This window comes from Patiria miniata, unplaced genomic scaffold (genome assembly GCF_015706575.1).
Source record: "Patiria miniata isolate m_02_andy unplaced genomic scaffold, ASM1570657v1 HiC_scaffold_21, whole genome shotgun sequence".
Classification (NCBI taxonomy): Eukaryota; Metazoa; Echinodermata; class Asteroidea; order Valvatida; family Asterinidae; genus Patiria; species Patiria miniata.
Genome location: NW_024037060.1, coordinates 6,495,978 through 6,523,650, shown reverse-complemented (window position 1 = coordinate 6,523,650; position 27,673 = coordinate 6,495,978). Strand labels below are relative to the sequence as shown.

The 27,673-nt window shown below is 40.1% G+C and overlaps 1 protein-coding gene across 1 annotated transcript; it reads left to right on the top strand.

The window, feature by feature from the left end:
- Nucleotides 1–3,374: 3,374 nt before the first annotated feature.
- On the top strand, nucleotides 3,375–27,441 carry LOC119729464 (glycine receptor subunit alpha-2-like). Its single transcript, XM_038202030.1, has 10 exons — nucleotides 3,375–3,811; nucleotides 19,954–20,039; nucleotides 21,076–21,111; nucleotides 21,898–21,965; nucleotides 22,172–22,389; nucleotides 22,918–23,000; nucleotides 23,646–23,777; nucleotides 24,775–25,004; nucleotides 25,670–25,759; nucleotides 26,758–27,441. Exons 1-10 carry the CDS (start codon nucleotides 3,726–3,728, stop codon nucleotides 26,959–26,961), a joined length of 1,233 nt encoding a protein of 410 aa, XP_038057958.1. The 5' UTR covers nucleotides 3,375–3,725; the 3' UTR covers nucleotides 26,962–27,441.
- The last annotated feature ends 232 nt before the right edge of the window (nucleotides 27,442–27,673 follow it).

Below are 27,673 nucleotides of genomic sequence, written 5' to 3'. Positions count from 1 at the left end.
GTGAACGGAAACTCATAAATATGCGATTGTCTAATGAGGTTACCTTAGAGGAAGTGGATGACGGCTTCGTATAATTATAAATTCGATAAGGATATTTGTCTAAAGAACAACCAACGGCTAGCTCTATTCCAATAAACAAATTTGTTTTGTTGATAATTTCAAGTAAGACCAATAAATTTCCACTGGAGCCACTTGTATAAATATAGTTTCCTTTTTGACATCTTGTTTATCTGGCCAGTCCTAGTTTGTATGAATTACTGCTTCACTGACAACTCAAAATAAACTGAATTCTGTCCACCATGTAATTTGATTGCGAAGGAGAGGCGGTGCGGAGGATGGGAATGCGGTCGAGAAAGCGCCCAGTCTTTTGAAGTACATGTACCTGTAATTTCAGTTTATAATGTACTTGTTCTAGCTTTTAAATTATCTGTCATTGTCGTTGAAATTTGAAATTTGAAATTTGAAATTTGAAATTTGAAATTTGAAATTTGAAATTTGAAATTTGAAATTTCAAAGTTCAAAATTCAAAGTTCAAAAGTGAAAAAAAAATCAAATTTGAAAAATTGAAATTTCAATTTCAAATTAGAAATTTCAAATTAAAAGAAAAAATCCAAGGAGAAACAATTAGAAGTTTCAAATTTGGAATTTGAAGAAAAAAAACCCAGAATTTGGATCTCAGATGTACGTGGAACATAAAATTTGGAAAGTTCACATTTCCCCAATTCCCTTATTTCCCCCGTGATTGGATCCACTTCATTATTGCTTTACCACTAGAAAGTGCATTATTTGACTTCATGAACTCTTGTCCCATGCACCGATGAGGCTGCGTGTTTATTGTGCATAAGAGCATGCACACTAGCTTAGCGCTATAGGTGTGATGCGACCATCAACTGGAAATATTTCAGGCGCCTTCGGTTTTCCGCCATCGCTGCTCGGTAATGAACGATACGGTAAAATATTACACCAGTGCGCGACAGTACAAACACGCCGTTACAATATGCTTATCATAGCGTGTGATCTTCATCACTTTGGAAAACTGACTACCAAGGTGAGCAATAGATCAAATGATAGCGGGTAATTATCGACAGGGACGGCTTGTCAACGGCCGGCTGTAACGGAGTGTTTGTACTATCGCGGACAGGTGTAATATTTTACCGTAGGCGTTCATTACCGAGCAGCGATGGGGAAAACCGAAGGCGCTTGAAACATTTCTTGTTGATGGTCGTAACGTACGGCTGATCTGATGCACGGTACCCTCTAGAGACATGTGCACAATAGGGAACAAAAGATTGTATACGTCTCCACAGAGCAATTTCTATAGATGAATACGTCTCTACAAGGTTATCACGAAATAGATCTATGGGTTTTACTCAGAAACTAGGAGTTTCCAAGGTGTGTTGATCGATCGCAAATTAAAGTATTTTATGTATTAAGGGATATTAAGTCCAAATTTCAGCCCAGGAAATTCATTCTGGTTAAAATAGGAGCATTTTCAAAGCACAATTTCAAACTCGAAAACAGTACGAGTACGGCCTAGGCCAAATTAACCGTTGCTGTGCTATTACCAGTGAGTTTTGCGCTTATAATTGTCACCATTCTGCATGTGCTTACGCTGCACCGACTTTTTTGTGTGATTCTAATACCACTTTTTTTATCAGCCAAGAGTTGTACGCATGCGCATAGGCCACTCCTTACTAGCCCGTAAACACACTTATCGATATAGCACAGCGTTTTGGGCGAGGGTTCTCAACTTACGTCACAAAAGACGGTCGCTATAATATTGGGCCCCGATCTAAATGTTTAAAACAGGCGAAAGCCAAAAGACTTGAATATCGGTCAGGGTTGGAGGGATGAGAATTTCTCCTCCTCCCCCTTACTTTTCGAACAGTAATTTCAATTTGGCATAAAAACACATAATTATGTGTTTTTATAATAACCGCCTGCTGTTTTCTGAAGAAGTCAACAGGAATATACTGCCTCGTTGATTACAAAATCATAGTGGTTTTTTGAATAAAAAAACCCCAGAAATTGTAGAAATCAATGAAGAATGTCATATAATCATGTTCAGTGAATAAGCCAAATCACCATTGTTTCCAAATAAATACCGCATCGACTGCACCCTCTTATGTTTACACATGTACGATGTAAACTCCACATTTATTTCTTTTTAAATGGAATTCATTGTGAGCACGGGGAATTTTTTTTCATAGCTCCTTCGTTTTACGATTAGCAACACAACGACTGTGCTATGAAAATGCAGGTACCCTCACAAACAAATTGATTGCACGCTTAAAACAACTTCGGTAAGGCAAAAAAAAAGTCTCCGGTTTCTGGTATGCGCGCGCGTCGCCGTAGCCATGCGCGTCGGCAGAATGAAAAAGTGTTTTTTTCTCGATGAAAGATGATGTCTCAAAACCGCCAAACTCACTGGTTTGACTGGAATCCTGCTGCTGCACAATTTTAACGTGTTTTTAGATTGGGTTATGGTCGAGAATAAGCTTTATGTGGCCTCTCTGGACTCCCATATATTTGCACTAGGTTTAGTCGGGCACCATTTGCAGTCATCAGCCGACATTTGAAGCAAAAAAATCAGGTAAAAAAAAAAAGCCGCCTCGCCGCACCACTTTTTGGGCAAGCTCCATACCAGAAACCGGAGATTTTTGTGTGTGGCCTAACCGGACATCGCATGAGTGATTCGCAGGAGATCAATTCAATAAAGACTGAATGGCCGATGACATCACGGGAACCGTTCCAGTCTGATGAACAAATCGAAAGGAAAAGAAAAAGCCGGGTATAGGCAACGGTATCTTACGGTCCTAAAATGAATGCCTTCCATTGTTCACGCTTTAATCCGTGATATAGATAAAGAGATTTTTATTTCAAGTCTTCCAACAAACACTCCTCTGTACTGTGAGGTTTTTTTATTGGCAACCTTGAAAGAAAGAGAGTCAGGTTTATTGTACTTACTAGCATGCGTTTGTAGGTAGCAATTTCTCTAGTTTTAACGTTCAAGCGCTTTACTTAGCTCATTAATCGCCATGTAAAACTATCTAGGTAGCTGATTGGTTGGTCAAGGGTTAGGGTAAGGGTTAGGGAGCTCATTGGCTGGTCAAGTTGAAGTCATTCCCAAAATACATTGTAAACATAATAACATGTCCTCATTGAATTGTCATGTTTACCTTTTGAATTAGTGTGCTTATTTTTAGAATTAAAAAAAAATCAATTATCACCAGGATATTTTCAACGAATTGTTTCTTTTTTGGAAATTTGTTGTGTTAACTTCGTTTACATCGTTTGGTTTTTTTATGACACGATTGACACCGGTTGATATATTTTATTACACGATTGGCGTGTACTGGTTTTTGTATTAAGCAACAATGCAATACGGATAGGAGCCAGCGCGTAATGTTGGCATGACCGATGAGCTATGGAGACTTCTTGACTTTGAAATGCAGGGACATAAATAGGTATATCTCTCCCCAACCAGCAATCTGCCTTACGGTAAACCAGTCAGTGCTGTGAGTTAGGGCCCCATCTCAGAATGAAACTAGGTTCAGGTTGTGGAGCATGCGCTATATAAACCTTGTGGATAGGTCCATTGAGAGGATACAGCAGACGTTGTAGAGGCCTGACTGCCTCCGAGCTCCGAGCTCTGCGCTCCGCTGGTCTAAGACTGACTCGACTCCGTACATCATCACTCCGTGGTCGGGGATCGGTGCGACAAGATGAAACCATCGAGGTCCCCTACCAGCCGAGGCCTACCCGGCAAGCCGTGCATCGTCTTACTGTTGATGGGGATAGCATCTATCCGGTGAGTTTACCTGTGCATATTGCCTATCATTGCAAGTGCAAGTTTTCATCAGAATTAACTCCCTCGGGGGTGTGCAAAATCGTATTAAAATTGGAGGACTTGGGACTGTTAGGTGTAGCAGTTGACATTATAGCTGTATTCTGTTATCAAGAAGGGTGTTCTGTTACATGTATTTGGAATGATGCCACGTACTAAATCCATTGCGGCAGAATGGAATGGGGTGAAGTGCCTTTTCCTCTCCAAAATGTAGGTCAACATACCAACTGCATACCTATACCCTTATGAGCAAACTCCTCATGAGTTGGTTGATTTTTTTATCCAAATTAAGTAATAGTTAGGATAATTTCATGATAATGTATGTAAATATGAACACGTATAGTAGAAAAGTTGAGTTGAGTGTGTAGATTATGATCTGAGTATATAGCCTGCAGTCGGGCACTACATTTTTCGGGGCAAGTGAGGGGCAAAAAAAAAAATCCTTTTTGGGGGGGGGGGGGGGAAGAAACAGAAAAATCAAAATACGGGAGGTGGGGGGGGGGGCTTGGGCTTGGCTGGACATCATATGATGCTTCGGGCGCTATTCAAAACCGCTCATATACGTTTTTATTTGCATATAGCCTGCACGTTTCAATCATACAGTGAAAAAATTGACTTCAAGTCTCTTCTGTTCCTTTTTCTTTTCTGTTATATACCTTCATTTCGTCCGTTTTTCTCTTTTGTTTGATTTTCTTGGGGGGGGGGGCAAAATTGGGGATGGGGTGGGCAAGGACGACAATTTGGGTACCAATCCCCACCCCCACCCCATGCCTCCCTCCTAGCGCCGCCACTGACTAGTATATCCAGACTCACAGGTCTAAAAATTACGAAGACTGCAATTTTGGACAAACCCCACCCCACCCTTTTTTTGTAAAACAACCACTGGTGGAAAGTTTAACCTTAAATAAAAATACGCCCAAGTCGTGTTTATTATTCGTCATTCATTTCGGATATCTGCTGATGTCCAAAACTGTATACGATTGAAATGAGACAATTCGGTCACGAGAACCTTATACTTTAAAATAACCCCTCCTCCATTTGCACGTGTAGCACATCGACCTTTGTATCAACTAGAGATCAGGACATTCCGTTGAAATCAAATTAACGACTGTGATGGCAGACGTCGTAAAACATCTGTTATTTTTTCTAACAGTCGGTATCTGAGGTGTGCATCTGTCAACGCTTCACCAGTTGAACTTTAGAAAAGACATGCCGTTGTTTGCTTTACATTTGGTTTGAATATAGATCGAGTGACGGGTTGATAATATTCACCTGTACGTGAATATGTAGGCCTACTGTTGTCTGATGGCGATGACTTCTGACGCGATCATTTATTGTGGGCTACATGGAGAAGCCAGCGAAAACAGGAATGGTTTCTTCGGATGAAACTTAAGGATTGCCTATATAGATAAACGACTATTCAGTGTTGTTAGACCTTCGATAACCCGTAATTAAAGATCCATGAATTTTATTTCTCACTAACACATATTTGTACCAATGTCCGTCTCGGAACTGGCGGAAAATATGGCCAAATAATTAAAACAAACCATGTTTAGCGTCCTGCCTTTTTGTAAAAAAAAAAAGGAAGCGGGAGGGCCTTTTTTCCCCTCAAAATAGCCGCCCGACCAGGCTATTTTTCAAGATGGCCGCCATTTTTTTTTAAATGGACGCCCCTGGACTCGGGAAATGACATACCAGCTTGATGCAACAGACAAAGAGGCCAAAGTGATGTCACTGTTTAAAAGTAGTCATTTTTTTCGGTTAAAAAAAGAAGAAGAAAAAAAGGAGGCGGCCTCTAGAAAAGGCAGCGGGCGGGGACACTAAACATGTTTTGTTTTTTATTTGGCCTAACGGCTATACCTTTTGAAGTAATGGCTACCTTTCACTCAGTGTTGGAATTGTCCTTGCTATTTTCTGACAACCGAGGCGCTCTTGCCGTGACGTCACATTAGTTCAAGTTGTGACGTCACATTAGTTTCAAAATTGTATACTTTCTGAATATTAAGTATACCGAATAATTATATGACTAGCACTCTGCTTAGTAATTCAAACTTACTAGACGAAATTCAAAACGACAATTGACAAAAGCAAAATTGCGCTTGCATTGCGCTTGCAGAGCAAAACAAATGGTCCTGAAAAAAAACCTCGCTGATATATAGAAAAGACTAAAATGCCTCTAAATTGGTCACAAAGATGCATTTCAAGGACTCTATTGTTAATTTCCAGCTTGAGCCCTTACTGTGTGCTTGGTACTTGGTATAGTACTGCGCTCCTTTCCTTGTTTGATTATTTACAACGCGAAATGAATTATGCATGCATGTTTTATCGAACTTATCGGGACAGTCAAACACACCACTCAGAAAAAAAATATTAATAAAAAATGAGCTGAATGGTTCGATAATATCATTGTTGCCTTGGTCGTTGCGAGCACGAAAACAACACGTGAACAATCGCCTGATTCAGAGGACAAAATATGTAGGTTTATTCTAAATTCATACATCCAACACTTATGAACAATGCCCCTTTGGGGAAAGTACGTTACCAAGAAATCACGTCACTTGTACAGATGGGAAAAAGTGCGAATGTTATGACTATATAAACTAATTAAACTGTTTGGTCATTATGCATGTATAGCGACCCAATTATGACTAGCTCCTCTGTATAGTAAACAATACATGTGGACAATCACCTGATTACAGAGGACAAAGGATAATAGGTTTATTTAAAATGAATACATCCCATATTAATTAACAATGCATTCCCCTGTGAGGAAAGTGCATTACCGAGAAATCATGTGACCCTAAGTGTGTATTCGAAACCCTGTTCTCGTGTTGAATGCACACATTTGACACGATAGAGAATTCATTCTGTTTATAGAACTGTCAACCCTGTTCTCGTGTTGAATGCACACATTCGACACGAACAGAATTCATTCTGTTTATAGAACTGCCACATCGAGAGAGAAAAATAGATGCTCTAAAAAACAATCTTTGGCGTCGTCAGTATAATGTTCCTGGCTAATGTTACCTAATCGCGAAAGCACATCGGTAAAATTTTGGCTTAAAAAAAACTTCTTCAATTTTGTCGGGGTCGATAATGACACGACTGCACTGAGTTCACCATAATTACCAGGTAAATGGGCCGCGGGGATAAATCTCCCCAATAGCTCAGTAACTAAAGCTTGCTCATCGTTGTACGTCAATAAAAAGTGTGCAGCGCGTGCGCTGCATACTAGCGCTGTCGCCAGCCGGTCATCATGGGAATACCGACAGTTACGTTTTTACGTGACCTATAAACCAACATGATGGAAACTATATATAGTCTGCTGATATGCGACTTATAGTTTGTATTAAATTCAGACCTTTGCATCAGGAGATTGATGTAGCGGACCATGCCAACGTCAATCGGGGAAGGAAGGAGGAACGGTCCTCTATAGTTAAAGCGGTGAAATGTTCAAAATATATAGGGCCTACATGAAAACAAAGACTATGATCACTGACTAAACTATCTCCTGAATTTAAAACAACAGTAAGCTTACGTAAGTAACGTAGAACAATAAATATAACAGTAATACAAGGTGAATGTCAAAGTTCCGAAAATAACACAATTTTTCTCACAAAAAGATCACATACTACAGCCTGTCTAAAAAAAATGGTACAATCAGAAAAAAAATTGGTTAAATATGAAATTTCAAAATAAGTCATTCTTACTTTGCATAATATTAAAGAACAAAGACTGGGCTTTCCAAAAGTGTTTGTTTGATCTTATTTGCTTTTGTCAATTCAGAGATATAATCAATTTAGTGCGATACACCAAAATCGATTTTGTGCCACTTTTATGCATGGGCAGAATTGTTTCGAGTACTGTGCCATGCTGTCTTGAAGCTCACAAAAGATTGCAACTTGGCAAAAGAAACAAACTCGATTTTTGTGTTCCACAGTATTCACTGGAGTTATCTCTGGATTAACAAAAGCAAATGAGATGAAACAAAAAGTATTGGAAAGCCTGTTCTTTTTTCTTTAATGTGATGCTCAAAACGACTTAATTATGTTGAGATTTAATATTGAAAAAAAAATCGTTTTCGATTGTACCACTTTTTTTTAGACAGGCTGTATAACAATATCACTGGGAAATTCTATGTACTATGGTTATACCCTCCTACATTACATGTTGGAGCATGGCCGGAGCCATGCATGCTCCCTACAAATTCCAGTGGATTTACAGAGAAACTTTGTATTGGTCTTCTCTGCTCGAGACCCACTGGAGAAGACTTGATACAAGTTGCATTTGTGCGGGAAGCAAATCAAAGTGTTTAATGAGAAAATGCAAATCACTTGCAAAACATTTAGGCACACATAAACTCACTGAGGGCGCACTTGGTCTCCCTACAGGTTTCCTACTTTAAGACCACGCGACTCGAGTGGTCCCAAATAATACAGATACAAGTGCGACCTGGAAATGAGTTTTATCAAATTAGTAAGAGTTTAAGTGATTCGCAGTACTAACACATTTTACATATATGTGACCTGTTCTGTCAAAATCAGACTTTTCTGGGCATAAGGTCAAAAATGAGATTTTTGTCAAGTTATTGTTAAAATATGTTTATTTTGCTTTTAATAGGTGATTTCATTTTGAAACCGGACATTCCCGAGCAAATTTATGCTATTTTGAAGTTCATTGTGTCGAAAAGTAGAAAACGGAGAAAATGGCAGTGAAAGTTTGGAGTCTATTTTAAGACCTCTTTTAAGTGACATTTCTTTAACTGATATACCTTAACAAGTCATCAAAAATACTATATTTATAGTTCAAATTAGGGTTTCAAACTTTTATATTATATTTTAGACATGTTCAGGATTACAAATATGCAAGAATTAGAAAATCCAAAAAAATCACCCCACAGCATTTTTTGGCCCTATCTCAATTTCAACCTCTGCCCAGAAGCGTCTGCTTTTGACAGAACAAGTCACATATTTGTTTGTATCTAAATGTAACCTATTAAATTGAAACAGGTTCAATGTAATACTATAGTTCTTAAATAAAGGAAAATACGCCTATACCCACGGAAGGTACACTAACCAGACATTAAACCACCAGAAAGGTCTTTAAATAGAAACTGATATAAACAGTATACATTGATACAATATTCCATACAAAACTTTTCCAAGTCAGCTCAAAATGATGTAAAGGCGATCACATTCCAATACAAAACATGTCAGGAACTAAACACATTTAGTAACAAGCACGATATATCTTCCACCCAAAATGATACATTGTAATACAAGGTTGAACACAATGATACATGGTAAGAATCACTTGCCTCTTGTCAGTGATTAGACCGGTCCTAGAATATGCCTGCCAAGTATGGCACAGCAGCTTACCTATAACGACTTGTCCAGCAAGATAGAAATGATACAGAAGAGAGCCAAAAGGTATATATACCCAGGGCAGAGTTATAACCTACATTAGTTTCTCTCGGCATCCAATCGCTGCATGAAAGACATGAAATTGTGGAAGGCTTATTTTCAGAAACTCCAGGATCCGTCTCATAAATTACACAGCCTTCTTCCCCCTCCCCGTGAAGTGTCATATAATTTAAGATCTGCCAATCAACTGCCCCACCCCAGGACCCGCACAGATATAGGTTTAAACATTCTCTTATCCCATGGTGCCTTTTTAATCAGTAGCTTTTGTACAATGAATTTTTGTTTGTAAAGATAATTGTACTTAATTATAATTTTTTTCCCCTGAAACAACGTGTATTTTTTTTAATGCAATCTCCTTTTTAGATCTGCCTGTTCTCTTATGTTTTATCTTTGGATTATTGTTTGCGGTATTTTGTATCTGTTAATTTCTGTTTGTATTTTAAGCTGTTATAATTATATGTAAGAAATGTGTGTATGTAATCCAACCTAACGGTTGCCAATAAATAAATTATCCTATCCTATCTCTAGTTAACATAGTACATTAGTCACTATACTCTGTACAATACAAATGTGGTTTGGGTTCATGTCAAGAACTCTGAATGTGGTTACATTCACACAGCTCTGTGTAAATTCGACTTTTATTTATGTAAAAACAAGTCTTGAAATCCAAATCACATAATCATGGATCTTTTTAAAGACAGAAGCTTTTGCTACATTTGAACAATAATTGGATCTAAATTGGCAAGCAAAACAGTAGGTTCATACTTAAAGTTAAGAATAAGTCTAATGGCGAATACAATACCAATGGCTGACAATACACTCTTTTTGTGGGAAAGTAATAACGCAAAATGTTTTCTTTATCACTAAAAAATATTCAGTGCATCCCAAGGTAGACAGCATGGTAGAATAATAAAAAAAAAACATGTCGCACCAACACTGTCACAACAAAAAAAGTATAGGACAACTCAACAACTTCAAAATCCCTTCATTAGCCCATATCAGGCTAAGAAACAAAATAATTACATTTCTACCCAAAAAGCTTAACTTGAAGGAGCAACACTTGTCACTAATTAGTACTTAGGGCAACAGCAATAGGGATAGGGAATTTCCACCAATTTACATACGCACATTTCCTGAAAAACTGTCCCATGAATGGTAGACTGCATGGTGAAAGTGACTGACAAACAAATCTCACTCCAAAGGTAAAGGTTATCAGGGGCGGATCCAGGAATTTTCGCAGGGGGGGGGGGGGGGGTTTCATCAGCAAAAAAATCTGGAAATGTACACAGGTTTTTTTCTCCGGACACTTGGACTCCGTAATATCAAAAACCTGGGGGGGGGGGGGGGGGGGGGGGGCTGGTACCATATTTCAATAGGGGGTGCTGTTCAAATCCGACAATTATTAACACTAGATTACAGAATGGTGTACCGTATTTTGAACAGGCAGACATTATACCAGTATAATTTTTTTTGGGTGACACAGCAGGGGGGGGGGGGGGTTTCGACTTATTTTTAGGAATTTGTATGAGAATTTTTTGGGGGGGGACAGAGCTGGGGGAGGTTTGACCCCCAAACCCCCCCCCCCCTCTGAATCCGCGCCTGGTTATGTAATATATGAGTACAAACAGTTGGAATACGGCAAACTATAAAGTTGCTGACACTAATATTCCACTTAACAGCTACACTAAAATTAGGAACACAAGGGAACACATTTGGAAATGCAAAAAAAAAAAAAAAATCCTATCCCATAAAAAAATCAATTAAAGAGAATTATATGCAAATGCCACCAACAGCTAGTCCCCGTGAACCAAATTTGGTAAGTCAGGAAAAACCTTCATAAAAGCGTCTGCCTATAATCATGAAAATATAATGATCAAAAAGATATTATAAAATGCACATAGGCCTACATGCTCTAGATTATACAAAATTCTAAAAGGCATGTATAATGGTAGTACAATCCAAAAGTGTGAATGACAACAAGTTTTAATATCCAAACGTTGGGAAAATACACCAGTAAAAAGTTATACAATGAAATGACTCAATATTCAGTGCGGATAAATCTTATGTCTCTTTCATCAAGAGCAAAACACCAATATATTTACCATATAGGGGCAGCTTGAGCTGACACTAGCAGTACATCGCCAACTTCAAAGCAATTATGTTTGACATAGACTTCCCTACTTCATAATAAAGGCTTCCAAACCGAGCTTTGAAAGTACTGAAGATAATCCATAGAGCTAATTTAATATAGCTCTATGAGATAATCACATTGTACATGGTGGCTTTCGTAAGCCTAACTTACACTCACAGTATACGAGAAACAACTTAAATTCTTCCGGCCACCTCTACATTACAAAAATCAGCAGCTTCTCGGGCGATTCACAATGCAATGCGCCACCAAGAGTTTGCCATGGAGAGTCCATTTTTCAAGTTGACGGTCGACAAAACATGGCCCAATTGAATGAGTGTCAGCAGACAACTTGAGCTTAGGCCTATAGATTGGGTCATAGCGTTCTGTCGCCTTACAAAAACAACACCACATTGATAAAAAGAAAAAAAAAGGGCAAACAGATCCCCAAATCATACGCTTACGAAACTACTGACCGGAAAAACTAACAATTTCAAATGTCCCGCGCTGCATATTTGTCAACAATCTCCCACAATGCACTTGGAAAAATGAACTCGTCTCTCCGTGGCATTGCAAACTCTTGGTGGCGCACTACATTGCTGGCTCAATAGCAAGCGGCTCAATCTTCCAAAATGATATCTGCACTTCAACTGTATGTGAATGCCATTCATTAACCCTGTCTTCACCATATCACCATATAGGCTTTTCGAAAAAAATCAAAATGGCAGTGAATCTATCATTTAATGCAGCGTCAATGCTATTTGCTACATTTCTATCAATAGGACATGCATCTTCATCATCTTCACGAAAAAAAGGTGAAATATGGTCTCAGCCAAAGCACTATGGACATGTGGATTCGAACAGTCTGGCACAGACATGGTTGCTATGAATACCTTGCAATGTACACACAAAAATATATGATTTGTTAAAACACAATATCAGGCCTCAATCCTTGACCTACAATCCAGTCTGCACACAAACAGACAATAAAATACAAGTCAAATTATGTCTAACCACAATGTAGACAAAAGTACAGCTGTAATTCAAAAATATCCATCTGACATTCAGTCTTACAAATACTTAAAAGTCACACAATAATATGACAAGACAATTCACATGAAGTCGTTACTTATACACTCTCTACACTGGTGTAAATATCAAGTAAAATTTGAAGTTAGCTGAAAACCTGAGGTTACATTATCTGTTCCTATAAATAGAATCCTCAAAAGATTCATACGAGCCACAACTACCTAAAAACTGAAGAGATCTACAAAGCTTGGATATAATGGTCAAATATTAATACAATTCTACAAATAGACTTTACATGATGAAAATTACTCAACGCATAATGTAATCATCAAAAATAAGCTTGTCGAGAATGTCCTTCTCTTGATGCAGGGAATTAAAGACACAATTCAGATGGTGACCATCACATCGATATTCAGCGACAGTTATAATTATGCGCGGAAGCAAACAGTTCTCTTACAGGAACAACAATCTAAGGTCCGGCACCGACGGTCGATCGACGTCGCCACTTAAAGTTCGTGGCAATGTTGAACACTCCGTCCACGGCGCATGTTGTAGCACACCATTCCCACGTAATTTAAAGGGGGACGGAAGGAGGAACGGTCCTCTGATTAAAGCGAGCATTCAAAATATACAGGGAAACAATGACGAGGATGACTGACGACTATCACCTGAAGTATACTAAGATTAATTCCTTAACAAAAACAACAGTAAGCCTACGTAAGTACGTGTATTATTTCATTTAGATTTAGTATAATTAAGGATTTTATCGGGTGAAACTTATTAATTCATGTACCCACTCCGCCGTTGGGACATTGTCTTCGATATTATGTGGAGATTATAAGTTATATAATTTGCAAATCTTAAATACATCGTCATCGTATTGCAAACAACGTACGTGCGACCAATTTTGCTTCGCATATTAGGCCTATCTTTATGTGCACGTCTATACATTTATATCACGGGTGTAGTGCTGGTCCCAAACCTTAGTGGCACTATAATCCATGTAGAGGCCCACCAGTCAAATTCAGGTACCAAAAGGCAACATCATGACAGTAAGACTATTGAAACACAAGTCATGATCATACCAATAAGCCATTTCGGACTTCCAACTGCGCGCATTCGTAACCTGTGACAACGCACATTAAATGCCCTTTGACAGTACCCACAATGCACAAACAGCCTTTTTGTAAAGTCTGTGGCGCGATGTTGTCAAAGGCCATTTGAGACAAACAATGCGCGTTGTCACAGGTAATGAATGCGCAGTTGGAACTCCGAAAAGGCTTATAATTGTGCATTAAGAGATATTGTCGTATGCAAAGAGGCTATAGACTGCACGGACACGACTTGGCATATACTTTGCCTCACGCTGTTAGCTTTAATGTCAACATGCATAGTGCAATTTTAAAAGGTTATAGTCGTGTTAGTGATCCCGATTGCTAATTGACACAGTATGAGGTATTCCGAGCAACTGCTACCGCAGACAACACATGCATATCAAGGAAGCAGTTATCAGGGGTGCTTTACAAGCAGTTCGGTCAGCCTCGATATACAATAACGCAAATTGGAAGATTATGCGACCAAAATCGAACAAAGATGGAATACAGGGGGTGCCCCAAAAATGCAACCCTGAAACATCCGCCTGTTTATCAAAAACGTGACCTGTTAATTGGATATCAGATAAAAGCTGACGGGTTTTTTTTTCTTTCAGACCATGAAAAAAAATTCATAAAAACACCACATTGGGTTGCTGAGAAAATGTTAGTTATGTAAACTAAAGTGAAGTTCCTCTTTTCTTAAAGATGCTTCAAGATGTTACTGTAAAGCCCACTGTGCAATTGTCTTTCAGTTGTGCAATTTCTTAGACTGAAAAGGATGAGATAACTTTTCAGGTGGAAAATAAAAGGTTACCATCAAATTCATTTGTACTCTTGTCAATATTATGGGCCGTATTGTTTGCAAGGATTACATATTGCGCTCCATGCATGCATTGCATGCACACAATTTAAGTGTAAATCCCTATGGTAATGCCATTGGAATGGACCAAAAAAGGAGTTGTGTTACATAATTCATTTTAACCAATGTGCTGTTTTCATGACTTTCTGACAAATTCTGATGAAATCATCATTGTCTCCACTCCCGTACCCAACTACAAATTTTGTCAGCAAAATGATTGTCTTATTCTAGGGCGCATTTGTAAAGGGTTCGTTGTGCACTTCAAAACCTCGGAAAATCACGCCAAAATCATTCCCCCCCCCCTTTTCTCAGTTAACTTTGTAATGACTGGTAAGTAAACTCAAGATTTATGAAAGGGACTATTTAGAGCTTTATGAAGTTTCACTTACTTGTGAAATTGGTCCAGGCGTTAAGTTAGCCGTCCGCACGGTAACCACCGGCGGTCAACATATCCTCGCCGCGCCCACCACGCTTACTCGCCAGCTGTGTGCATATGCAGTGCAAAAATACAGCGCGAACAGCGACCTCATGCGTTCATTTATACACAAATCAACTGGACCCAGACGAACGCCTTTGTCTAACCATGATGGTCCTTGCTCTTCCTGTTTTTCTGTGGTAGTGAGGTTGCGACCGTCAGAGTTGGGCCGCAGATGCCCGAGTTCAACTGCCATGACGACGGTGGGATTGGTGCTCTTCTTATCGGTGACAACAACGTTAAGTTAATGATTTGCTCATGCAGTTATCAATTTTAGGGTGTGCGACGTTGACGATCGGCGGTTTGACGACATGATAGGAATACCTCTCGGTAGGCTTGTCTGTATCGGGAATTGACGACGTTGTAGATGATCGGATTGACCATCGAGTTGATAAAGACCAGGATATTCGTAGTAATATATGCGGCGTGAGACCCCACGACCTTTTGTATTGCTGTTGGAAACTCTAAGAACTGTTCAAGACCAAAGATTAATTTACGAAAGTATTCGGGAGCTGTAAAAACAAAGAAAACGATGGAATTGGTGAGTAGCATGCGGGTAACTCTGCGACGCGTCTGGTCAGCGCTGTCACTCAACCCGTGCTGGCCATCTCGCTGTGCTGGTCGGTTATTTAGAGTCTTCACAATTTTGAAATACATGACAGAGTTTGCTAACATCATGAGGACAAAGAGTAAGACATCGAAAAAATAATTCATAATTATATCAGTTTCCCGTGTATAAATGCCACTACTACAACTTCCCAAGACTTCTGGCAGTTCAGAATATTGAGGTAAATCTGGCCAAATGGCACAATACGTCGCCTTGAATATTGTATCCACAATGTACTTGGAGGTAAGCAGGACGCCAAAGATCCATGCAGCAATTACAAGCTTAGTTGTGCGAGTTTTGGAGAACGAACGATGCTTCAGTGGGTAGCACACGGCATAATATCTGTCCAAAGTAACCGCGACAACGAGGGCCATTGATGTAAAATAGACAACGTTTGGCGAAATAAGTGCAACACAGATAAAAATGCCGGCTTGCGGTGTGTTTCCAGCAATTCCGCCTGAAATGTAGTAAGTATAGATGTACAACGCACACGTTGAAATCAAAAACAAAATATCGGCCACGGCAAGATTACACAGATAGATGTTAATGTCAGTATGCATTGACTTAGTCTTGGCAACAACATACAGATAACTGCCATTGGTGAGGACGGCCAGTGCTGTAATAATTGGTATCACGACGAAAATATTAAGGATATCTAAGCGAGTATACAAGATACTCTCGATAAATTCGACCCCCCTCGCACTCAGGTCTAGGGTATTTGCAGGCGTACAGATGCCCTCCAGCAAGGACTCATTGTTAGTGGATTGGAGCCCGGGAAACGACGATGACAGATTCATGGTTTTCATATCATCCACTTTTGAGATGTCAAGACTTTCCCGACTGACAGATTCCGGAGCAATTGACGAAAATTAACAACTGAGGTCTGTGGATACCGAGGCGTTAAGGTGCGTTTGATGGTCGAACGCCAAACTCTGAGGCTTTTATTTATTTTTTTTTCAGCGCAAAAGAAGTCGTTTGTCTCTTTGGTTCACGTCGAATCAGTGAGTCCTGGTAAGGCACGGGCGCTTTCCCTCAAATTTGTGCTTTCGTTTGTACCAACTACATGCTCGCAACTGGAGCGCTAGTCACCCCTCTTTTTGAGCGTGCGCGAAGCTGTCATAAAATATAATATATTAAGAAGAAATGAACTAATTTGTGGAAGCCACATGCTCTGCACCTTGTGTGTTTGGGAATTCAATTGTTGTTTTTAATTTTATTGATTGCTCGTTAAGGTCGGTGCCCAACCTGTCTCGTGCAATATCAATTCAACTCTCACGTGGATGTCGCGTGATTGCACCAGGTACCTGGTGTATTTCAGTAGTTTGTAATTGCGAAGATAAGTTAATAAGTACTCGCCATGCATGTCTCTATAATTATCAAATGACAGTTGGTCATATTTGAGCGAAGGGGGCGCTGTGACAAAGCCTCTATTCCTAAGAGTTCCCCCATACCAAAAGATTCCGACTATTTCGGGACGCGACCAATATGGGAGGAATGCCTTCAATATCCGAAAAAGTCCGAAATTTGCCGATTGCATTTCGTCGACAATCTCGTACATGAGTATGAAAATTTGCTACATTAAAGTGACTCTTCTTCAGTCTGTTCCACTAAAATGTGGTCGCAACAGTGTTGTCTGTCGCTCACAATAATTATGGCCTTTCACCAACCTCGTCCCTATAGGGCTTGCTATATTTTCAACCTCGTTTCCAGTAGTAACTCCACGGGAAATGTGATGTGTTCGGTGCACCTTCCCTTACTTCTGCCCGCAAACACGTGTTCCGTGCTCATTCAAGCACCATTCGTTGATGTAGGAAGTTACTTCTGTAATTATTTTTGCGTAGCATTTGGACAATGATGTATTTGTTTCATTGATTTACTCTTACTTTTTCACCCCTCCCCAGTAATGTTATCGTCATTCCTAATTTCAATGTATAGGCCTATGCCATATTTTGTCTCAATGATTTATTGATGTATTTAATTATATACCTGCATGTTTTCAAGAATTGATTGTTTGATTTATTTTCGTCCAAGCTAATAATGTTTTCATATTATGTCCCCTTCCCAAGTCATGTCATCCTTGCCGTTGTTTATTTTTCTTGTTCCTTCTACCCCCTTCCTTCAGGTTGTTCTCAGTTACCCCCACCCCTACCCCCTACTCTCACCCCCTACCTTGTCATGTAGTCCTCGTCTCCTTGCTTTTACTTTAGTTTTCGGAAGACGCTGCTCCTCCCCTTGCGAGCTCGAGAAACTGTAATGTCAATTTATTGCATTTACCACCTGGATTTCGCCAGGGTTCAAAAGCAAGAATTATTTTGTTTTTGCCAGCAATTGCTTACTGTGCCCTTTGCGGGTTGTGGAAATTAATTTGAGTTTGTTTATGACTCTATAGTTGTCAAAATGACATATAACCTTTCTCGCGTGACGCTCGCATGGACGTGCCTGATTGTTGTTACTAACGTATAACAAGAAAACAAATTTTACGGAATATCTAGTATCAATTAACTTTTCAATTTGGAGTTCAAGCAGTCGCCTAAAATAGAAGTAATTTTGCGCGACACGCTTGCTCCGCAAATCGTGTGTTTCGGAAATTCGTTGATGACATCTTTTGGATTTTCAAATATCAAATTAAACTTCTACTTGTATTAATTAAAACTGAGAAATAATTTGCGGAAAACACTACTCCGCACCTTGTGGGCTCTGGAAACTCTTATATTTTCACGTGGATTTTAGGCAGTGGTCCTTATACAAAAAGCAATTTGTGCCAAACGCTTGTTTTGCAATTAATTTTCAGGAGCGAGAAATAATTAAAACCAGTGGCGTAGCCCAGCGGAGGCGGGGGGGGTACAAAGGGTATTTAACCCCCCCCCCCATATATTTTGTAACGGATTGCAGTATAGGCTTGGCAAGTTTACTTCAGCCAAGTTTATCCACTTTTTCTGACGTATATTTTGTGTGTATAGATGTTTTATGTCGTTTGTTTTTGGCGTGAATATTTGTGTTTCCGAGTGATTCTAAATGTAACAAATGAAAAGGTCTTCAAGAGAGTGAATCTCTCATAAATCCTCTCCAAAAGAGTGAATCTCTAAAACAAAAAAAACACTCCAAAAGAGTGAAAACCACTCCAGAAAAAGTAAAAATCACTCCAAAATTTCGAGTAACCATAAGGGACAACTGTTTTTAGACAGGTCCCTTATTTGGCTCTTTCCGAGTGATTTTCACTCTTTTTGGAGTGGTTTTAACTCTTTTGGACTGGTTCACTCCATTGGAGTGGTTTTTATAAGGAATTCACTCTTTTGGAGAGTGACCTTTCTACTTTTTTACATTTAGAGAGATATGAGTTTGCAGGTTTGAGGGATGGCCGAGGGTGGTACCGGACGGTGTGACATCCCCAATCCAACGACATTTTCTGAATTGTCTGCCAAATTCGAATTATTTGCGTCCTGACAATCATTTGGCTCCCGGAGAGCGGGTTCATTCGATGTGAGCAAAATGAGAGCCCTTTTTCAGAGTGTTGCAGACATCTTTTTAAAAAAAATTGGGAAGAAATAGGGTTTGTTTTCGTTGGGAAAAAAAAACACCACTTGAAAATTTGTTATTCACTAACGACTACAGCATTGTAACGAGCTTTTTGTGCTGTGTCTTAATATGTCAGAAGAAGTGCGTGTATAAACACTGCCTTATGGGGTACCGGAACCGTGGGAGGTACCCCACAAGGCCATTTTGTGGCCCTGTGGGGTACTAAAGTGGTACCACGAAAAGATATATGGATTTTACTCAAAAAGGAATTTTCCAAGGTGGGTTGATCTGTCGTAAATGGAAGAGTTTAAGAAAAGGGAAATCCGAATTTCAGCCCAGGAAATTAATTCTGGTAAAAAAACAGGCATTTTGAAATTGCGCGACATTGCAAAATGTTAGTACACGAGAACAAAGGAAGTACCCCACTTCTATGCCTGTGTAACGGTGAGTGTTCTAGTATAAAGCCTGGAGGGGGGGGGAGGAGTCCTCTCTTGTTCAATTGTCAGGAAAATATTCAGCTATGCCGATATAAATATATTAACGGCCAAAGATTATTTGCCGCAACTCATTATGATGGACTTTGCCAACCCCCGTCAAGGACAGACTAACATCATATTCTTTTGTTAATTTAAAATCAATAAAATAACTCTCTCTTAACTTTCCTGGGTTTTTTTTGGGGGGTCTACCTTTAATGGAGAACGGTCTATCAATTTTGCACCCTTGGATTACAAAAGCAGTACGAATATTATATCCCATATTACAGTACTTATTTTATATATGTGCACTCTGTGATGACCAGCCTTACTATAGGCTTGCCTATGTTGTTAATACTTCCTCGGAGACAACGGCTTTTGACTTCTACAAAACAAGTTGCCGAGTCCGGAAGATTATTTACTTCGGGTTCTACCACGCTGATGTATTGATTCTAATATACATGGTTTATGTTTATAATTAATTTCTGTATTGTCCATTCAGCTTCACCAGTGCCAGTGTGAACAGGACGGCCGTGCTAGACAGCATACTGAATGGTTATGACAACCGCATCAGGCCGGACGGCGTAGGTCAGTATACGGAAGCTAGTCAGTATGATAAAGAACTTTTTATTATTTTTATTTACTCCTGGGTGGAGAGAAGCAATGAGTGACAAAGTGCCTTGCCCAAGGGCACATGCACTATAACCCCAGGGTGGACTCGAACCCACAACCTGCAGGATTGCCCGCAGACCACGAATTTAATGCTCAGACCACGTCGCGGCCACGGGAAAGGCCACGAAGCGATGAATTATAAGCGCAAGATTGTTTTTGCAAACTGAATACTTGGTTTCTTTTTCATGTCGTTTTAAGGGTCCATGCAATAATTTTCTGAAGGGACATATTATGTTGTGCAACTCTCTAACCCTCTTAAATGTATGAAAAATAGTTGACATCCCTTTTTGGTTAACTTAATTGAAAAGTGCACTTCTTTAAACATTTTATAAAATATGTCCATGCTTTTCCAGACAGCTGAGGGTGTTGTTGCTGTGATGTCATTTCAGGAAGACACTGTTAAATTTAGGGGTTTTCTGTTCAAACTGTGAACCCATAAAACTTGCTCATTGAAAACAAATCTTTGAGACAAAAGTGCTCACTGGCTTACTACCATGTACTGATACAACAACGAATCATCAAAGAACAGACAATTTACGACAGCAAAATATCCAACATTCAGGCAACTTTTGGTACTGGGATAACTGTTACATTGAGGTTTCTGCCTGAAATCAGACCTTTGCTCATGAATATGGAAATTTCCATAAGCATAAAAACCGAAAAGGCCCCAAAATACCCTTGAAAATGGCAAAATGAAAATTGAAAATAAGGTTAAATGGAATACAAAGGTGGAATTTCAAGGACTTCGTTAAAATGTTTTACATTTCATGGGCCCTTTAAATAATTCAGGAAACGACACCTATACATTTAGGCTCGACTGTATTTTTCGAGGTGCGATGTGATGAAGGCCTTTACTAGCGATCCTGGTATGATTTCAAATTTTTTTTTTTGTAACTGTGTGCTTGTTTTGCTCTAAGCGATGTATTTCTCCTTCTTTTAATTCCCTCTACAGTGGAAACAGCTGAAGGTTCACATGAACCAAACGAAGGTAGGTTAAATGAACATCGCAGGCTGAAATGCAGTTTTTTTGTTTTGTTTTTTCATTTTTGGCTGAGCTTGCAAGAATTTATAGCGCCTGCTACCCTTAACGATGCCTCGTTTATTATATAGAATTCCCCTGGAAGAAGTACAGGTTGAGTAAAAACAACAGGAGACCAAAAATGGCAGGACCATTTTGAATAAAGTTCTGCATGTAGCACTGTCAAAATCTCGGATGTAAAACCCCAATTCATAAGCTTTCTTTAGTACAAGAATCACTCAAATCACTCATGTACTTTTCAAGTTACGGAATTGTAAACACAAACACCGTCTTAAACCTCTGTCTGGCACGGATCACAAAAATGGGTAAGTGTTCTTTCAGCAAAACGAAAACAATTCACATACATCCGTATGTGAATTGTTTTGATATCCCATGTATATATCGCAGGAAGATTCCAAATTACTAAATGATTTTGGGTTTGCGGGAAATTTAAAATATGTAGAAATGATCATTTTACATGAAGACACAAGTTAGGAAAAGGATTTGGGAATATAATAACGGCTGCTATGCAACACAAGGTAGGCAATGATAGAACGTTTACTCAAACGTCTTTTTTCATTTGGTCTGTCGTCACATTAAAGCAAGTTTAAATGTAAGTTGTTGTTGATACGGTGTAGTACCTCACAGTTTTATTAATGGGGCGAGTTCAAAATTCTTGTCAGTGAGGTCGCTTACCTTTGATGATTACGACATTTTGAATAAAATATGATATGAATTTGTTATCTTTGATTGCAGATCTCCCATTGCAAATACGGGTTGAAGTCTACATTGAAAGCGTGGACAGCATTAAAGAATCGACTATGGTCAGTTATATCAATCAAAGAAACACCGAATTAATAGTCTTATATCTTGCTATCATCAACGGGTCTCCCCGCAAGCAAAAGCGAATTTTCTGACGTCATGTGTTTGTACATTATGTATAGTTTAAATGTAACGCTTCGATCTGAAGCGTTTTAAGAGTAATATTACTGGAAATATATGACGAGTTTTCTTGTCCTCTTTCCTTCAGGATTTCTCGGTGACTCTGTACCTGAGGCTGTTTTGGCAGGACACGCGGCTGACCTTCAGCGGCAACCGTAGTCTGGTCCTGGGCAGCCAAGGCATCGACAAGATCTGGGTACCAGACATATACTTCTTGTTCGAGAAGAACGCCAGGGTGCACACGGTGACGCAACCCAACAAGCTGATGCGAGTCAATCCGAACGGGAAGGTGTCTTTCAGTGCGAGGTAGTCTGTTGCGGGTTAAATCGGATAAGATCGGAACTTACCCCGTACTACTATGCTTTGGTCATTAAACTGATCTTCAGTGGCGTAACAAAGCGGGGGGGGGGGGGATTACGCCCTCCCCGCTCAAGCTCCCCCCCCCCCCCCCCCCCATCCACCCTGCCCGCTTGAGGCAAATATCAAGACCTTTTAATTGGGTAAAAAACAATATTTCTACCCCTACTCAATTAATGAGCCATGAATAGTTCAAATTAATGCAAGACCCTCTGAGCTGCCACTTCGCTGCAATTATGCTATCAGATTCAACAACAATTTTTGCCCTCGTTTCTTCCAGTTAAAAGCAATTAGTGACGAAATATCCTGCCTGCGGATACAAACACATATCAGCAGGCGGGACTCGAACCTATACGACTTCTAGATAACTGACGAGACCCTGACATTACTTATATCAACGAAGTACAAACTGTCGATACTTCAATTGCATATAAACTGATTTAGTATCGTTCTATCGTGGTGTTGTTTTTAATGCAGGATCAGTTTGACGGTTGCATGCAACATGCAACTGCACAAGTTTCCGATGGATGCACAGACGTGCAGTATCATCATGGCCAGCTGTGAGTTGAAATTCAGACTTTCCCATCAAGAACAATAGAGCAGGCTTCGAACCTACTCTTCAAACACCGCACGGGCGCACTTCTGAATGAGTTGTTGAGCCTGATGTTGTGTTTTAAGTTGACTCAGTGAATCCAGCATATTTAAAATAGACTTATCAGAAACGGTCAGGTTGGTACCCTCTCTGCCACATCACTGCCATCTCTGCCTTCTATGGCCAGTAGTTAAGTTATCGCAAGTCAATCAAAAGTCATCCAATTTCAAGTCAAGTATAAATTGATTACAATGAGGCCTGGCCAAGGCGTTCGTGTCTCATGGTTCATACCCTGTTGTTTATACATATCAGCTGGACTGAAATTTCACTTTGTGACAAACTTATGATTTGGCTTGCAATTTGACTATTATGTCTATAGCCTATCTGATTTTATTCCGTTTGTGTATCTCATATCGTTAACCTACGTGGACTGCGTCGGGACACTGTGCTATAGCCTCCGCAGCCGGGATCAGGACGGCCATGGGAGAGCGTGATGTATGGCGTGCCTTTGTCGCAGTCCGACGAGAGTCGACCAGATGATTATGATGATATCGTCGTTTCCCCTGGCCTTAAATCTCAAGTTTTTCCTTCATTTATTTATCCATGAATCCAGACGCCTACCCGATGGCGGATGTCGTCCTTCACGTGGACAACCATAGCATCGGTATGGAGCCCAACATCACCATCTCGAAATTCACACTGACGGGCATGGGGGTCAAACAGGGCACACTGATCTTCTCTTTAGGTGAGTGTCATTATAGAGGGCGCTCACTGACCCACGTGACAACATCGTGAGCAGTAGGCAAGCCTTCAAAGCTGTGATGGATGGCAAAAAGTGTGAGAAAAACGCAGAGCCAACACCCAGTGCTCGGTCGGCACGATTATAACAACCATACACGGCACAGGGAGTGACCATCATTTGATACAGCATTCGTGGTTATTTCACGTGGGAAAAAGCCCTACTGCCTACAATTTACAATGCACGACGTGGGTTGCTAACCAAACGCTTGCCTACTGCTATGGTGGCCGATCATGAGGAAACCGGACGTCACGTGGTACTTTGACGTCATACGATCGCACCTATATTGAATATAGTATTACAAAAAATATCGTCACTATCAATGCATTGCTCCTATTCGCAATAAGGCGATATTACATCAGCTTACCTCATAAATGCAATGCATCTTAATGAGCCGTTGATCAAAGGATACCCGGGAATAGGGTAGCACATTTGGAGTGGGCTCGTCCACCGAGAAATTTGTGAATTAATAGCTTTGAATTAGCAAGCACCGCCAATTACAAAATTGAAACTAATTCTCGATTGCAGAAGAAACTGTTCATACCGTGTTCATATAAATTAAGACTTCGTTATGAAATCTCGTCATCCTTTGATGGGCTTTCGTTTTAGGGTACATTAAAAGAATCTTTTTTTTCTACATTGCCAATTGGCACAATTCTAGCCACACAGGCATTATTAGGTATTAATTAGGACTTGGTATAGGCCTACATCTTGGGCACGTGGTCTAGCGTAGCGGTAGAGCACATTTTGATGATACTTTATACATCGTTCGCACTGTAGCCATAAGAAAGGTGTGTGCCTTTGCTCACTCAGGGACAATAAGCATGATAAGACCACTTGTGCATTTATTGTTAATGAGCTACCATGACGAAACACACCTCTGCTCAAAGATGGCCGCCGAATGCAACCGATCTATGCTCTGCTGTTTCATTCCTCATAATAGGGAAGTTCAGCAGCGTGAGTTGCTACTTCTACTTTATGCGTCAGATGGAGTCCTACTTCCTAACCGTGTACATTCCCACCGTGTTGCTGGTCAGCATCGCATGGCTGTCGTTCTGGATCGACGCCAACGCAGCGCCAGCACGCGTCGCTCTGGGGATAACCACGGTACTGACTGTGACTACCATGACGGCTGGCATACAAGAGACCCTACCGGTTGTCACTTACGCAAAGGTAAAGTCGCCGGTAAATCCGAAGAAAATTTAGGTGTGGCCCAAATAATGTCTCGCCTGTCTCATCAACCCAACTATTTTCATCCTGCTATACCTATGGAAGACAACTGTATTTGGAAAAAACATTTCCTATACACTACGAACTCTAGTTTTGTGAAATCTTGTTTTCACTTTATATACGTGAAGATTGATAGTTGGGCGCAGACACCCGGGCTCGATTTTACATTGGCTTATCTAGCTCCCAGACCTATGTTCTTGAAACTCAGTGGTTCTTGAGTCTGGAGTGCTGAATGGTAGCACGTAGCAACCGATGAAAACTGGTGTGCAAATGAATCGATGTGTTCATCGAATTACGTCAGCCCGCCCCGCCCCACATATACAGTATTTAGTGCTGCTCAAATGCACATTTTAAACCTACCTTATAAATTATTTATCCCTGGCAGATTCTGTTCGGGAAACTCAGAATAGCACAGTAGTGTAGTAATAAGCGATTCAATTTGAAAATTTATTTGGTGGTGCCGCAACTCGGCCCCAAATCGAGCACGCAGCATAAAAAAGTCCGCAAACTGCTCCAACTACATACATTTCGTTTGCTTTGCCTGTTGTGTACAAAAGTGCTTATACAATGAGTTTTATTTCATGGTGATATTTTTTTTCTCTCAAAAGGCAATCGACATCTGGTTGGTAGTGTGTCTCATGTTTGTATTCTTCGCATTGCTTGAGTACGGCATGGCAAATTTCCTCCTCGTCAGACAGGTAAAGTATTGAATTCTTGTATGCCTCTTAGAAAAAAATGTTGCAACCTGGCGACACTATTTTCGTCATATATTACCTCAATGAAAATGGGCGTGGCTAATTCGCAAATGGCGATAGATCAATATCAAAAGTCGTTGAAACTTTCTGTGTCGTCGGAAATTTAACAATCTACCGAAGTTCTAACTTAGGAAAAGAAGCACGCACAAGTATCCTTAAAAGTTCGTTTCACTTTGACCTGGATAGCAAAACGTTTTCAATCGACGCAGAATCGTATAGAAAAACGTTCTCTGTTATAGAGGGTGGATAAAAAAAAACCACGAAACCGAGATAGTATTGCCAATTGGAACAGAAGTAGGGCACATGTGAATCAAAGAGAGGATATCCTGTGTTAGAGTTGAATCTTTTCTTTAAAATGACACCCTGATCATGTCCTTACATTCACGGTTGACTGAGCAGTGACCAATTTTATGAAAGGGTCTATGTAGAGACTTGCGCCACTTTTCATGGTGAAATGTCTTTTTTCCCCCACCTGCCTTGATGGCAACCATAGCCTTTCACTCTGTGACAACTGACAACGGACACAACAAAAACCACAATTAAACGGTGGCGCAAGTCTCTAAATAGACCCTTTCATAAAATTGGTCACTGCGCAGTCAACCGTGAATGTAATGGCATGACCAGGGTGTAATTTTATAAAGGAGATTCAACCCTAACAGAAGATATCTCCCTTTGATTCACATGTGCCCTACTTCTGTTCCAATTAGCAATAATATCTCGGTTTCGTGTTTTTTTTTATCCACCCTGTATTATACTTCAGTCGCTCGAAGACTTCCTTCGAGACAGTGACAGCAATTAACAGAACGACAGCTGCAGACGACGACAGCAGCAGACAAGGACAGTCACAGCATAGCAAATACATCAATAATAGCATTGCCTGTACTGCTCTTCAAACACGATAAAAAAATGGAAAGTCGTAAACATGTCGTTTTTCTCGACAGGCCAACGCAGCACGAAATGTCCCGGCATCCACCGATGCCGCAACCAAAGGAGGGCAGACTTCTGAAGGAGGCCCTCAAGAGCCGAGCCAACCCAAGCCTTCCATGACGGCCGATCGTCTGGACCGATACGCCCGATGGGCTTACCCGATCGCCTTCCTGATATTTGGCGGTTGCTATTGGATAACCTTTCTCGCAATGGATTAACGTAAAGCTGTGAAATTAAAGGAAACAATCTATCGGTGCCTGTTTTCGTTTTGATTGACAAACATGTGAATTTTAGTCTGAGGATTCTTCACAGACATATTTTTAAACCACTGTATTAAAAGTATGTACATTCAGAGATGCCGAGCGAGATTATGAGAGAAACACACTTGATAAATAACTTGGAAAGACACAAACTCTCCCTGCTGGGAGGGGATCCCAAGGACCTTCTGAGTGGCAGAGGCATGTAATGTGAGATTTATTAATTTCCATGATGGAAGGAATATAGTGCACCATTTTATTAGTACTTATTGAAACTACTTATCTCCCTTGGGTGTGTTCAAAAATCATATTAAAATTGGTGGAAGTAGGACTTTCATACTTTCGTACCATGCAGTAGGCCTATTTTGTACATACATTTAACTCGTGATGTGAATAAATTGAACTTGTTGAGTTACACAGTTTTCATACCAAACTGTCACATTGTTTCCACAATACTGTCGTGTTTCATTGGCACAAATAGGCTTCCGTACCCACGACCGCGCCACAACGATTATCGTATACGATGCACTCTATACTTATCAGCACATTCCCTGATCTGCTAAGAAACTCAACACATTCACAACAAACTATCCTAACCATTCTTTCAAATCTCAAACACCTTTTGCTGCCCTTTAATGCAAAATATTTTACCTATTGTAGCCTAATCCTTTTC

Coding starts and splice junctions, on each gene's coding strand:
- LOC119729464 (XM_038202030.1), top strand. CDS start 3,726: ATGAAACCATCGAGGTCCCCTACCAGCCGAGGCCTACCCGGCAAGCCG. Junction 21,966..22,171: donor GCATTAAAGAATCGACTATG/GTCAGTTATATC, acceptor TCTTTCCTTCAG/GATTTCTCGGTGACTCTGTA. Junction 25,005..25,669: donor CGGTTGTCACTTACGCAAAG/GTAAAGTCGCCG, acceptor TTCTCTCAAAAG/GCAATCGACATCTGGTTGGT.